The sequence below is a fragment of the Nyctibius grandis genome, chromosome 4 (assembly GCF_013368605.1).
Source record: "Nyctibius grandis isolate bNycGra1 chromosome 4, bNycGra1.pri, whole genome shotgun sequence".
NCBI classification, from domain to species: Eukaryota; Metazoa; Chordata; class Aves; order Nyctibiiformes; family Nyctibiidae; genus Nyctibius; species Nyctibius grandis.
In genome coordinates this window covers 26790960-26806949 of record NC_090661.1, presented here as the reverse complement: position 1 = coordinate 26806949, position 15990 = coordinate 26790960, and the positions used below count along the sequence as shown (strand labels likewise).

The 15990-nt window shown below is 34.8% G+C and overlaps 1 protein-coding gene across 6 annotated transcripts in view; it reads left to right on the top strand.

The window, feature by feature from the left end:
* FUT8 (fucosyltransferase 8) overlaps positions 1-5679 on the top strand; it is a 130321-nt gene extending 124642 nt beyond the window's left edge. For all 6 annotated transcript variants that reach the window (XM_068399507.1, XM_068399509.1, XM_068399506.1 and 3 more), the window contains one exon: positions 2017-5679. In XM_068399507.1, coding sequence (XP_068255608.1) covers positions 2017-2334 — 318 coding nt within the window. In that variant the 3' untranslated portion in view covers positions 2335-5679. The remainder of the gene's footprint in view (positions 1-2016) is intronic.
* Positions 5680-15990: the final 10311 nt, after the last annotated feature.

Here is a 15990-nt window from a genome sequence, read left to right as displayed (position 1 = left end):
AAAGAGTCAAAACATCATTGCAGAGGTATTAAGAGAAAATTACAGTATATATGAATAGAATCAGGCACTTTATGAAGTACCCTATATTAATTCTTATTTGTGCTACGAAAACTAAATGAATACTGATATAAGATGAAGAATAGATATTTCATTAAAAAACTGTTGTTAAAGAAATTAGGCCCATCAAGTGATGTGGAGTCAAGGGAATCAACCTACCTTGGCACTGTATTTCAGCAGCATCGCATTATTTGAAGCGTATAGAAAAGCTACATGGTAGTTACACAAATCATAACACAGTAGCAGAATTAAGATCGCACATTAAAACAAAGAGCTTTTTTGTCTCTTCAGTCTTCATTTAGATGAAATCTAATCTCCCTCTGCCTGATGTATTTTTCTTCATAATCTCATTTCCTTCCAGGACTTATTAGTCTCTGTATTTTGCATTGTACATGTAAGTATACATGCTGAAAAACAAGCAAATCTATGAATAAAAAATGAGAGGCTGGCTTTAACTATAATTCTGCATGTGGATTCTTTGCCTAATGCCCTCAACACCTTACAGTTTAGTTACCCAACTTTGGCGCTACAAAGGAAACACTTGCTGAGGGGAGATGATGTATGTTTTATGACAGGTATGCAGGACATGCTCATTAAAAAGCGTTTCTACTGAAAAGATTTAAATTCTTTTACAGAGTATGTGTGTGTACCCTCCTCCTGGGGTGCACACGCATGCAGAGAATAAAACATCAAAAACAGTTACAGAAGCTATAAAATAAATAACAACTTACCAACATATGGGTAATCAAATTTGTTTCTATATTACGGAGTATAACAGGTACTTCAAAATAATTAACTTCAGCCTGATCTTCTGAAAGCTACTTCTGAAAATTTATTTCCAAGATCAGATGGAGAGGGATGAAAGGAAATCTATTACATTTCTGAAGCAAATGCCTCTGTCAAAGCAGCTAGGAAAGTACAAATATGTCTAGTTTGACTGATCAAAGTTCTATTCACCATATCTTCAGAGGGAGAAAAGAAAAGTAAAAGCAAGCTTTACTATATTTACATAGACTGAAAATTATGAAAAAGTCAAATGCTTCTTCATATTGAAGAAGTCTGCTGTGTTGTTAGTTTATCAAGCTTATGCAAAATCAGAGAAAGATATAGTAATGTAGATTAGAAGTCAGAAAGGTCACAGTGGCCAAATCAGGCACTTGACAGAGAAGACCTTTCTAGCCAATTGTTGAAAAGAGCTTTGTTTAATATAGCGGCAGCCTGTTGTGTTTCTGGCAACTCCGAGAGATACAACACGATTCTGATGTGGGGACCTGTTTTCAGTCTGAAGAAACTTCCCTTCATAAAATGTGATATAATGACACTTCAAAATGCATTTTTCTCCTCACCAACATCACTATTGTCTTTCTGGAATTCGGTTTAATTTAGTTGTCTTCCAAGTTGCCAACAGTCATAATTCTATCACTGTTTTACTATTAACAGCTTTTTAAAGCCTTGGACTTCTGGAACTGCTTGATTGTGAAAATTGGAGTTGTCTTTAGAAAAGTAAATGTAAAGCCTCATTATTGCAGAATAAATTTTGAAAATGTAAGTTCTAAAGGTTCAAAGGAAAGTAAAATACAGTTTTTATTAGCAGTAGAAAAGGAAAATGAATTGGCTTTTACATTTGATTGCCTACATATAATTCATTTTAAAAAGCAGGATGGCTAGTGTTCATATAGAAGTTTTCGTTTTTTTACTGAAATGTAGACCGTTCTAATTATTTATCTATTTATTTACCCAATCTGATCACCAGGGTACTAATTAAAATGCTGCAAAATTGCATGCTGCTTGTTAGTAAATATGCAGGGTTTTATTTTTTTTCCTTTTTGTTTTTTTTTGACATGGACATTCCAAAACTTGATCCTCTTGTGAAATTTGTTACACATCGGTTGTTGAATTCTGTGGTATATTGCAGGCACGCACAATATTAATGACTTCTCTTCTGTTTTTATTTCTAAGGTTTGTCGAGTTGCCTATGAAATTATGCAGACATTGCATCCAGATGCTTCAGCGTATTTCCATTCTTTGGATGATATCTACTACTTTGGGGGACAGAATGCCCACAACCAGATTGCTGTTTATGCTCATCATCCACGAACTGCTGATGAAATTCCTATGGAACCTGGAGATATAATTGGAGTAGCTGGAAACCACTGGGATGGTTATTCAAAAGGCATCAACAGGAAATTAGGAAGAACAGGCCTGTACCCGTCCTATAAAGTCAAGGAGAAAATTGAGACAGTCAAGTATCCTACATACCCAGAGGCTGACAAGTAGATTAAAAGGAAGACATTTGGCAGTAATTCTCAGTTTTGATTGGTTTGAACCAGTCAACACACTAACTAATGGTTTATATGGGATTTGAATTTGCATTTTAACATACAGTTAAAATCAAAGCCTTTAGCAATGAAACTGGATAAGAAGCTGAGAACAAATGGATGGGCTATTATCTGAACATACCCTTAAACATTTTTTGTTATATGCACTCTCACACATGCACACACAAAACCACATAGAACAGGAAAACGGTTGTTTTATACTTCTTGTCTCTTTTCAGGATTTGTCCCAGTCATTAGTCTTACGTGAGCTTTGGGCTCTTTTCTCTGCCATTAATTGACAGTAATGTTCAGACTTATAACACTGCCACATTGTGTAATTTAAGTGACATGAACATATTTTGTATGTGCAAAATTTAAAACATGGTGCCTATATTTGAAAAATTTGTGACCTTTTTAGAAGAGCCATGCCTATTTCACAATGGGCAAGAGTCAATCTTCAGCTGGTGTTACCGTGACCACTGAACTTGCTTCAAACAATAGATTCAGATTTCAGACTAGATTTCTTTACAAGTTTATTTTTAGCATTCCATTGATTACTTCATCATCATTAATAAAATAAAGGATACATCCAACAATAAAATAGTCACTGTCTGTTAGGAACTTTTGTAAAACAATGCCATAAACAGATTCTTTAGTACTGATAATGTTTCTGGATATTGCCTTTGATTAAAAAACAAAACAAAACAAAACAAAAAAAAACAAACCAAAACAAAACAAACCACAAAACCCACAAAGGAAAAAGTAGCTGGAGTTTCATTGAATTTTTAAGCACTCATTATGTAGTACAACAACTGCTAGTGGCACAGTGTTTCTCAGTTCTGTGGACAGTGGGTTTCAGCAGAATGACTTCAGTGGCTCAATTTCTTACATTTGCTTTCTAGCACTGTTGTTTTACCTTCTGTGTTTCTCTTCCAAAAATACATTTTTTTAGGGTATTACAGAAGACCATTTATCATTTTGGCATCGAGTGTAGTTGCTTTTAAGTAAAATACTTCAAGTTATCCCACTTATAGAACCCATCAATCTAAAGTACTCAAAAAAAAATCTGACAATTTACCCAGAAAATAGTAGGTTCCAGGAAAATATACACAAGGATGAATTTTTATGCATGACATAAAATTGTTATTAATTCTTAGTGTTTTGAAATCTGTTGCTAGTCTGCTCTCTATTAAGAAAAGATAACTTACAAAACAATTTTACAAACAAATTTGTAGATTTGGGGGTTGTGTGTATATATATATATATATATATAAAAAAATCTACAAGATATCAAGAGATGATTTCCAAATAGAAAGAATATTAATAGTATTATACAGGTTCTAGTACAATCCAATCTGGAATACTGGAAGTGCAGAAAATGTTTTCTATTCAGACACTGAGAAAATGCCACATGAGTAAAGATTAAAAAAGCATGGCTGGTTGACCTTAACGAAGCAAACGTTAAGAGGATATTTTAATTACATTTATGACTAAACCAAGGAGAGTGTTGATATAATGAGTGGATACACTTGATCATGAATAAATTTTAGGCTGAAAAGTAAAAGGACATCTTTGGCAGTGTGAAGTTCAGCAACAGTCTTCCAATTGAAATAGTGGTGAGTAAGATGGAACTTGATTGGTATGTAAAGGAATTAAAAAGTAGTTCTCTCTGACATTACTTGCAGGTCTGATCCTGTAGATCCCTTCCAGTTATGTGTTCCTCAAGTGAAAAACTATTTTGTGTCTTGAAAAAGAATAACAAAATCACAGTTGAAAACTGCTGTGGAAAAAAAAGATAAATTGCCTGTTAGTAGTATTAAATAGACATATCAGTAAAATGAGTATAGATACCAAATGGGATTTAAAGATGGATTGAAGGATTAAGGCAAATGAGTAAGAGTGGCTGAGAAATGTTAAAGACGATGAATTTTTGTGACTAAAGATGACTAGGGTTAACTGGTGTTTCTGTATTTTGGAACTACTAAGGAAGCTGTTTGATGTTAGTTTCCTGTCTAAGTGATGCTGATAAATTTTCCACTAACTTAGCCAAACTTGTGGTATTTCAGAGGTGCAAATGTAGGCTAAATTATAGCTTTTTTTTTAACTTGAATTTGAATTGTATATATAAAGCTATTGCTAATTTCCTTTTCAACTTGAAAAAAAAAAATCCAAACCTGCAAGCATTTCTTCCTCAACGGTTAGATCAATGCATTTTATCTTTGGGAAAACTAATTATTTCTCCACAAATACTACATTATTTATTTGATATTTATAGATTTTGAAAATGTTTTATTTTTGAAGCTCTTTACTTACAGGTTCAGAGCTCATTATTTCCAGCTCATTTCTTATAGTGTGATGCAGAAATAGTATTCATAAATTAATTAAAATATGAAAATTCCTCCATAGTCAGGTAACTCCATTGAAAATATCACTAAAGAAGATAAATAACAGAACATCTAAGATGAGCCCAAAGACAAGAGCAGATCTTCTGATGTAGTAACAAGATAACTCAAAACACTGGTGTTACAGAAGACATACCTATATAATGTGGCAATTACTCAACAGACTGTATCTGACAAAATATTGGCAAGGTACATGTGCCTCCTTACATATTCTAAGTACCTAAGGCATAATTAGCTCATCATGTTTGAGAAAATGATCATGAAGCAGTATGAAATTATAAAATTATTGTTAATAATTATGAAATGTGCTAATATAGACACTATGACCTTATTCCCCTGGGCCATATGATCCCCTAGTGCTTATAATGCAGTACTTCTCAGAGGAAGAAACCTAGCAATACGCTGCTTACTAGATGCATCTGTTTCTAGAGATTAGTTTCCTTTAAGACTACCAGTTAGGTCTTGGAATCCTGAGACCGTACACATTAAAACTGAATTTGTTTTATATTAAACAAAATGAATATTAGAGACTTTGTTCTCAGTTATGGTGGAGTCCAGGTAGTATGGAAGGATCCATGGGTAAATGAAAATGAGACCCCCAAATTTTTATTGTAGCTTACAGAAAAGTGAAATAACAGGAAATAAAAATTTTATCTTAAGTATCTGAAAGAAAGCTGAATCTTTTGAAACTTGTGAACTTGTTAAGATACTAGCCAGAACGCTTGCAAGCAAGCAAGTATACATCTTGTTTCTTCCGTTTGCCTTGTAGCTCTGCAACAATCCAGTTATGTAATTTTTGCCTCATACCAAACCACCACGTCTGACATCCATAAAACAAAGAGAGCCCTCGTATTCTCTTAAACAAGCTGTTGTTTAATTAAATTTTTCCTCTTTAAGAAGCATTTGTGCATGTGTGTGTGTGTTATGTTCATAAAAAAGAATATGAACAGTACTCTTTCCTTCTTTGCTATTTTACATTATCTTTGTCACATTCTCTGTAATAACTTATTTGCCAGGTAAATGTAATCTCTGGAAACTGAATATTCTACTTGCTTCTTACCAGCTGGGCTAAAAAATTTTTTCTGAATAGTTTAGTTAACTAGTCTTCTGTGACATTAGTGCACCTGGAGACTGGAGTCATCATCAGCAGTTTGCTCCTACCACTGCAATTACACCAACCTGAGTCTGGTCCTTGATTTTCAGTTAAGCCTACAGTCAGATGCATGGGATTCCCAAGCCTGCTCTACCAACATCCTGTCCCTGTGAATTGCAGAGTATTATGGATTTGTTCATGAAGGATGATGTTTTATTTAAAATTTTTTAAATATTTATCTTCAGACAAGTCTTTTGTCTACCCCCTCTACCACTGAATTTTAAGGAAACTTGCAATTACCAGAAAGGTTTCTCTCCTTTACCAATTTTTCAGAAAAAAGAACTGATGATACCTTTCTTACGGAGAGATATTCACAATGTGAAAGTTTCCTCCATAATGGGTTTTATGTTCCTTTGATATGCAGTTATAAAATAAGAGTCTTTGCTTCTGAGATAGGAACATAATAGAATATCAAATGGAAAATTTTCATTACAAATTCTTGATGGGGGCAGGGGGAAGATTTTCCTTCATGCCAGTGGAGTAGCACCTACCATTTGGAACTTTTTCAAAACAGTGAATTGAACTTTTGTTTTTCCAGGTCGTGAGTTTCTTTGCAATATAATCTCTCAAGTGTCTAAAAAATCCAGGTAAAAATCATTTGCTTAGTTTAGGAGGTGGGAAGGAGAGAGTCTAATAAGGCATGATATTGTACTTTTAATTTAAGTTGCTACATCAGTTTATAGAGCCCCAAATAAACCTTTCAGTGCTGGGTTAAGGACCTCTGCCAGTAAAATCATTCTGCTCTTTGCCAGAAATACTTAAAATTTGCAACTCCTCTTTTGATTTTGCCTAATACCAGTCCTAGTCATATGTATAAACATCATGTTGGTCGTATTCTGATCATTGGTTGTTACTGTATTATGGTTTCATTCTTTATTTGGGTGGCTTGGAAGCAGGCCGTCAAAGGGCACAAACTTTGGTTTACTCATCATGTCGAATTAAAATTGGATTTAAACTTCACAAAAATTTCCTTAAGGTACCAGTAGAATTCTAATTGTAGTCTGCAGACTTTTGTCAAGGTCCCCTGTATGTACCTGCAAGCTTACAGGGAGCAAGACTGAAGCAAAGAAAGTTATGCGTGAATATCAAACACAAACAGGTTGGGTTAGGCTTCATAGTATCCTGTTCATTTCTAAAAAGTGTGAAATGTGGCACTGCATGATACAAATAAGAGGATAGTATAAAATTTCCAAGCCTGCCAAAAAAATTGCTAGTGTGTTTACCTGCGTCACTGGTTGCATTCACTGTGTACAACATTGTTTCAGAATCAAAGTACATAAGGCAGAGGTCTTCCAGCGTGACTATAGGCATCTGCAAATCCTTTCCATGGATGTGTTTGCTGATCTTTACCCCTTTTGGTACCATATACAAATACCTAACAATGCTGATGATGTTTGCTATTCAGTGAAACCTTCCTTTGTTTTATATGCTTGTTTCCTTTGACTCAGCTTACTTGTCAGCAGAATCCTATTGCCACTTCAATTCAAGCAAGTTTGGATTAATAGAAAGACGTGCCAGTTGTTTGCACCAAAATGTCTTTACCATTGCTCAAAATTAACTTCATGCACTTAGGCTGACTCCTAAGGAGATGCTGTTGAGGGAAGGAGCTAACTCCACTGGACTATAGTGTACATGTTATATAACTGCTGACATATACATGTACTGATTTCACTTTCAATTTTGCATAATTTTTCCACTTTATACAGACTCAAGATTTTGTTTTTATTTTAGTATACTTATGAAGAATTTTCTTGAGCATGGTTAAAGTAAGTCACAACTATCCTACATTTTCTTCAAGTATATTGGACCTCACTCCTTTTCCTCTAATTGTCTTAAAGGCATCCTCCAGTCACAGCATTATAATAGAATCACCTAGATCTACGATTCCCGAAGACTGACATTTTTATGCTCTTCCATTAGCCCCACTGCCTACTTGCATCTGAGCCTGATCTACCGTGGTTGTATGAACCTTCTTCAAACCTTTCTGCTTAGTGTGTTTTGATTTCCTTGCCTAGTGGCTAGTGGTCATTACTTGACCAGTTATTCAAGGGACAGCAAGTGTCCGTATTTGATTTTTCATAATAACACGTGAAATTATATTTCTTGCAGGTTGTTGTTTTTTTGGTTTTTTTTTTTTTACAAAATGCGTTTTCATGTTTTCCCTAACAGGTATAGTCAAGGATTCAAAGAGAAAACACCACAATCAGATGTGCCAAATAAGTGTTTAGGAGGCTTACAAAGCATAGAAGTTCATTGCCTAATAAGATTTACAGCTCACACCATGACAAGTTTCTTGATCCCGATGAAAGATGTATGCTCATAGCATTCCCTATCTCTGTATTTGGCTATCACTTAATATGCACTAATGCCTACACCTTAATGTGCAAGTGATAGGGACACAATCTGAATGCAGTCTTTTCCAGGACCGTAAGAGACAGGTCATTTTCTTCTCTTCAGTCTTAGAATCCTTTATTTTGGCTCGGGTTTAGTATTCCTGCTTTCTTTCTTTGGAATTTTTGTCTGAATAATAGAGGTGCACAATTCTCAATTACTCCAGCTTACAAGAATACATCTCAGCTGTGAGAATCCACTGAAGGTAGAGATTGCTGTCCAGTTGAACTGTATACAGAAGATCTGTCTCTAAAAGAAGCCAAGTATGTTTGCTGATACCTTTCCAAACAGTAGCAGCCTGGAAGAATGGAAGGATACCAAAAAGCAGGACCAAAATCTTATTTCCTTCTTTGTGAATGAGAAGGAATTGGGCACCTGTTATGTCCAACCAAGACACTGGAAAGCTATTGACTAGTTGATGGGAGTAGTTTGCTTTACTACTTCAGCTTATTGGTGGAGAATGAACTGTGGTGAGTTTATAATTTTAAATCTGTGGTTACTTTGTAACAGCTATAAAATTTTATTTGTTTTCACTTGAGAATAAAATTGTTATACACAAAGAATAAGTTTGGATTTGAGGGATTAAACTGACTGTTTCTTCTTGCCTCAGATGGAGTTCATTGTGCACTAATGTTTCTTAAAATGATTTTTGCTTATGACTAAACTGTAATTAGTCAGCAAAGATAGACAAGTCTCGTTAGGCTGGCTTGACCATTTTTTTAAGCTGTGCGTCGCTAGAGATTATACAGAGGCTAGCAGTAACGAAGTTTCATGTAACAGATAGAGGACTGATGGATTCATTTGCTTAATTTTTTCTTTTGTTTATATACAACAGAAAAAAATTTCCTAAATATTAGAAAATGATAGTTAGGATGTATCTGCCTGCTCAAAGTGTATTTCTCTAGGGCTGCTGATGTATTATGCCTACTTTTTATTACACTGATTCATATTAGCTCATGTTCTCATGTTTCTGAGTGTGTTGCTCATTCCTTTTGTCTGATATTTAGATTATAAGATTTATGATCCAGGAGTCTCCTTTTCTTGTGTTTCCACCACTCTTGTCACAGTGGGATTCTTGTCATTCAGAAGGATCCCTAGACAGTACAGTAATATGAATAATAATTGTAGTCATAAAATGGGTTAAACATTTCATCTGTAATGCTAAATTCAATATGATTTTGTAGTGTTTAATTTTATTTCTGTTGCATTAATATTTTGTTTAATTATACATATTACTTATTTGCCATCATGTGTGTATGAAAAAAAATATTTAAAAAGCCCCAAAACCCAATCCCAAATATCAGAAATCGGATTCAGGAAGTATTCTTAGTTCCTTCCTACATGCTGATGACCTTTGTTATTGGTCATATATGTTTATATATTTGGTTCTGAAGCAGCACACTGAGTTAAGGAATTACCTTGTGTACATTGTTTGCTTTCATTCCTTCTCTTGGGACTTAGTAACTGACCGCGTGTATGCTAAATTTATTTCAATGTGTATTGAAACAGGTTCATATCTATGCCACTGCTGATTGGGTTGGTATATAATAGTCAATGAGTGTTTCGGAAGTAAATATGAATGTATATCCTTTATTTCTGTGCTTTTAAAATTGAATGTAGGAGAGTAAGTGTAAGAACCACTGGAATAATAGGCTTTTGTCACCTTTTGTTGAACTGGCTAGAGCTTACTCATGCCTTTTTTTAATCCTCACGATAACACATTGCAGGAATATGCGAAGGAGAGACAGATGCATACACCATAGACAGTTATGTATCTAATAGGAAGGTATAAAATCTTTTGAAGAGCCTGGAAGAAACCTGTAGAAAATAAGGATGCGACCAAGGTAATGCTTGACTTGAGAGGAAGGTGTTCCAGTCTTTGCTTTATCTGCCGATGTGGTTGACTGGAGGTCATTGTTGTTGTCTTCTCTTCCTGGGCTGCCCTTTCAGGATTTATTTAACGGACGTACATTATTTTGTCATGACTTCATGCCAGATGGATATTGGTTCCAGAACACGCTGTTCCTTTCTGACAAGATGCATCCTGTCAATGCAGGTGCTCTGCTGTGCTACCTCTGTAGTAAAACAGTCTGGATTTTCTCAGTGCGGTGTTTAGTTGATATTGGTCTCTCTTCAGAGTTTGCCTTGAAGCATTTCCTTTTGGTAAAGCCATACACAATGGTTGAAAAAAAGAAAATAATGTCATTCTTTGCTGATTTGAGTCTGATTTGTTTCTGAGATATCTGTAATTTGCCTTGCTGACCTACAAAACCACAAGGTAAATTTTAACTGGCTTTTCTGTGGCAAGTAGCTTACTGCTGTAGGCTGCAGCCAACAATTTGGTACTGAAAGTAAGCTTTAAGCCTCTACAAGTATTTCTGGCTCTTATTGCTGTCTGAGAAAGGTTGGTGACCCACCTGACAGTAGATGTATGGAGTCCACAAAAACTAGTTTGGGCTAATTCAGATACACTTTTTCCTACCAACATTACCACTCTTTTGCCTAAATCTGTTTTATCCAGCTTTACTTTGTTTTAGAATTTGTCTTGCAGTTGTAGGGGTACAGGGCAATAGTGTTGTCTGTGCTTGAAAGGCAGCTGTAAATGAGTTTTCTAAGCATGCAGCTAGTACAAGGCACAACAATGTCCATTAATCTCTTCATTTATGCAATATCTTCTCCCTCAACCTTGCTACCAGTGGTGCCAACTTAATTTCTTTCTCTTCAACTGATTTCCTCCCTGTCTCTGTCTTATACATAGAATGCTCTTCTACTCTGTTCATTCAGATCTGTAAAAAACCTGCATATGTACAAAAACTGAAAACAGAAATTTAAATGCAAATAAATTATCTGTTTTTTAATGAAATTTTATCTTCTGTACATCACAATTTTGAATTTCAAGTTCTCAGAAGTAAAAAATTTATTTGTTATTGTTCAGAATTCTTAATCCTGAAACAATAAATAATAGACAAAAATGTTTCTAGAAGGAGTAAAGCACTTCCAAAAGCAGTAGGTCATTTAGGCCTGTACAAACATAATAAAAAATAGAAATCCCGTTAAATTCCTAAAAGTAGAACTGCATGAAAGATTACTCTGAATGCCAGAGTAATACATAAAGGGGATTATAATTTTTTTTCCTAGTTTTCCCCTGTTGGTTTAACTACCTCATCTAAGTTGCTGCTTATCTGTAAGAAGTCAGCATTAGTTAGCATCTGCTGAACTGGAAAGGCTCTTCAATGTACAGACTACCTATCAGAACAAATAATATGAAATTTTATCTCAAGACATTTTTAATCTTAATACAAAATTACCCTGATATTCTGTTATAACATTTAATATTTGTGTGTTTTGAGGTTTTCAGATACCCACTAGTGGGTGGTATATAACATGAATGATAGAATCATATATCCAGATATCCATCTGGAAAGAGTAGGAACAGCTGTCTATGCTTAAGGCAATACATTGATATGTCAATTAATCATTTTAATTTCAGTTACAGGATATGCAAAGTGCATCACTGTTTACTGCACGGCAGTATGGCTAACAAATGATTTGTGAAAACTTTGTCCATTTTAACTGGAATGTTTTTGTTAATGAACAGTGGCTATGGCTAACAGCAGGTTTCCATATTGTTTTGGTTTGAGGTTTGTCACTTGTTTATCATGGCACACACTCAGTGACTGAATAATAAAGAATGTAAACTACATTTTACTATTGTAGACAGATTCAAAGGATAGTTGAGTCTCACCCAGCAGCCAAACAAATTGCTTTGGGGAAACTACCCAAATCACTTAAATTATGAAAAGAATAAGTTATTAGATAAAAAGGCTCATATAGAGTTCAGAGAAAAGTCTCTGCTCTGAAGTCTTCAAACTTTCTGTCTAGGGAAGATTTAGTTTTCAAAGCGTGCATCAGAACAGCATGCTGTAGCTGTGTTTTCTCATTGTTACTTTTTGTATGAGGATCTATTAATTTTATGTTACTCTGATCTTATGCATTTTCAGAATTCCTAACATTTGTCAAGTTTGTAAACAACAGTATGCTACATAAGCAAACAAGGGTTTTCCAAATTTCCAAATGCTTTTATTAAAAGTATTGTTTCACACTCTAACCTTTTTAACTGTACCTAGTAAGATTGCTTTTGTATGCATTGCTAACCTATACAGGCTATGCTCAATAAAAGGTTAATCTGAATACCAGGAAGAAATCTACCAAAAAAAATTAGATATGGGAATAATTTTTTTTTAATTATTTTTTTTTTAATTGCAGCTACTGATGATAATGGCTGTAGTTTTCTTTGCAAGCTTTGGGCCACTCCCAGGATTTGCTTTGTGTGCACTTGCCAGCAGTTAGAATCTTCTGTCCTTTAAAAGGCAGTATCCTTTGTCTTTATACTAAAATGAAATTTCTAAAATTTTACCTTTGCCATGTGCTTCATGCATGTGTTGCCTTCATATTATTTGGTATGCATGTTTTTTTAAGACTGAAACAGCTAGAACAGACTTTTGACTGTTTTGGTATCAGAACCCCCTGACACACATGCACATATACTCTGAGTTTCATCATTACAAGGTTTCCATTAAATCATAACCAAAGCTCCTAAAAATACTGATAAATATGCACAGCTCAGGTGTCGTAATAGCCCTAATCCTTATTTTGAATTAAGCTGTTCAAAATTTGTCTTTTTTGAGGGACTGACAAGTTCTCTAGTTTGCACTAGAAATTCTCACACTAGATATGCAGTAGAGTGCAATGCTGTGAATGGTCAAAACCACCAATGATCAGTGTAATCACAGCACATTCAAAAATTTCCACCAGCTTTGCTCATTGGCATGTACAAGAAAATAAGAGAGACTTGCCTTTAGACCTTTTGCAAAGCATTATGAACAACGATTGTTCTGGGTATGTTTTCTAGCTAGTCGTTCTTTCCATCAGTACTGAAAAAGGACCGATTTCTTGCCTCATTCATTTATTGTTTGGGAAAAAATTACAATTGAATAGGAATAAACACATGAAGGAAGAGAAAAGGTAATTGCCTCTATCTAATAGATTTACCTTTGTAACATGTTATTCCTATATGTATTCCACTTTTTTCTAACTTTCCCTTTTGCTTCAGATTTCTTTATACCTCATGAAGTCTATAATGGAAAAGAAGTAAGAGTAGAATATTTCCTATACACTGTGCATAAGTGGCTGAAATGTTCTAATGAACTGCAGGGTCTCGATTCTCTGACCTTAGGTGCAGGAATGCATGCCCAGCCCCAGTGGGATGCACACAGCACCAATACTTCTGGAAAACATAAGCTACTATACGGGTATGTATTTTTTAATTATTAAGAGTTTAATATTGAGAGAGTTGTGCATCTGCTCTTCTCTCAATAGGTGTCTTACATGTTTATTCTACTGTTCAGTATGTGGTGTCATGGATGTTTTAGTATTCAACCACTACACTCTTGGACTGTAAGAGCAGACCGGTCCTCTGTCAGTTCTTTCCCTCACAGTGTTGGTTAAGAAATGGAATAAGTAGCAGTGCTTTTCCCCAAATACATAGTTCCCAAATTCATAGTGACATTTTTCTTTTTTGGCCATTGCTGAGTTAGGATTATTTATCCATGTTCTAGAATATGTATATATATCATTCTGTCTATTTTATTTTTAGGCTTTTTATTTTGAGAGAATGTTCTTAGAGCAGACTGAGTGCTTTTATGAGAAACCTTAAGTCACTCATTTTAGGATTTGTTCCCTTATTGTCCAGGTATTCACAAAAAATGGTGACCACTCTAGATATGCAGATGGCAGTGTAAATTATGGATGTGTGTTACCATTTAGCCCTCATTCTTTTGGTTCCAAGATTCTTATAGCTTTATACTTTGATCTTGCCAGATCTTGGAGCCTGCTCAATTGTTTTCTTGAAAGCAATCTTAGTTTTCCTTCTTCATTAATTTAGAAATAATGCTATCATGAGGTCCTGAGGAGACCTGAACTGCAGGTCTCAAGATTTTGGACTAGATACCAAGTTTAGCTTCAGTTGTTTCTAGCACTGCTGCAGAAACTAGTCTTACATCAGTATCAGCTAGATACTAGCTGTAGCTATTATTGCAATGTATTCACATTGCTGAGAGGTGTCACAGAATTCATTCTCTGGCTCAGCAGGATTAAACAATGTGTATTAGTGAGACTCAGACAGTTATCTCTGAGAATTTAACTGCTTGGAGGTAAAATTTTGTTTAACCTGTATCCAAGTTTGGGGGAGATGTACTAAACGCAACTCAGCTAACAGTTTGCTTTGTTGTACAGTAAAACCCTCACATCCAGCACAAGTCCAAATATTCTTGTGGTTAGAGAAGAAATCCCAGATACTTGTTTTCAATATGGTTATATCAGTAGCCAGTGCATACATGATGCTAGAATTAGTCTCTTGATGGAAGATTAGGCTTAGACAATATGGTATCTGAAATTGTAGTTGAAATCTAGCAGTATGTTTAATGAGGGCCTTATTTTTTTGCATATATTATTAAGAGGTCTACAATAAAAATCTAGTGTTAAGCAGACTCACTCAAGTGCAGAAAGGGGATAAAGGAACAGGAGGAAGGCAGAGGGGTCAGTCACTTAACCATCCCTACCTTTAAGCACAAAGACAGCGTGCATAGCACTCCAGTGACTGAGAGTAAATGTGGCTGAAGCAAGCTGTAAATTTTTAGTGAATAAAAAGTCTAAAATAAATTGTGATTTATGACATGAAGTATGTATAACCTCTGTTTATGCTGAAATGTTCCTGTAGGTGGGGTATTAACCATCTATTGCAGCTCATTAATTTCTTTACTGAATTTCTCAGTCTCTCTCTCATATTCAGATTGATTCACCACTTTTCCGATATCATTTATTCAACTGCACTATCATTTATGCATACTGTGAATCTCTCTTTATTTCTCTGTTTTCAGGAACCGTGTTGGTCTCTAGAAATTGACACACACATTGATAAGGCTGTAGCAGCTGGGAAATGAGCCTATTTTGAGCATGTATATTCTGAACAGAGGCTAATAGTAATTGACCTAAGTGTTACTAATAAAAATGTCATCAGGTGGTGATCTCTGTTTGCCTTTGCCCTGACATCATTTAGATTAGAGCAATGGCATGACTAAGTCTTAGCTTCCAACCTGACAGTGTGTGCTACAAGCCTTCAAATATGTGAAACATAAGAAACTCATATTTGAGTTCATGTTGTGTCACCATTTCTTGACATTAATAGTTTTATAAGTTTTTCATTAAAATATTAATATTTTCTGAGTTTTGTCATGTACATTTAATCTATTTTCAATCCAAATAATTGACAATTTCTTGTAAAAATGAGGTAGTGTTTATGTATTAGAAACGAGAATAGGAGATCTAGACTGAATTGCATATCTCAAATAATGGCCAGAAAAAAAGCAGAGAGCATTTAAACTACTCTGGTATATTTGTATTCTAATTTTATAGAAAACGAAATGTATCAAAGAAAAAAAGAGCAGCAAGAATTCTGAAACCTGAAGATTAATGACAGTACACTTTGTTTCAGATAAAAAACCTTGTCATTGGTTCTTAATCCTTATTTTGAAATGGTTTCAAGTGGCTCATCTCATTTAGTTTGAAAGAGAACTTGTTTACGTTTAAGCTTCCAAGAGATGTTAGCTGG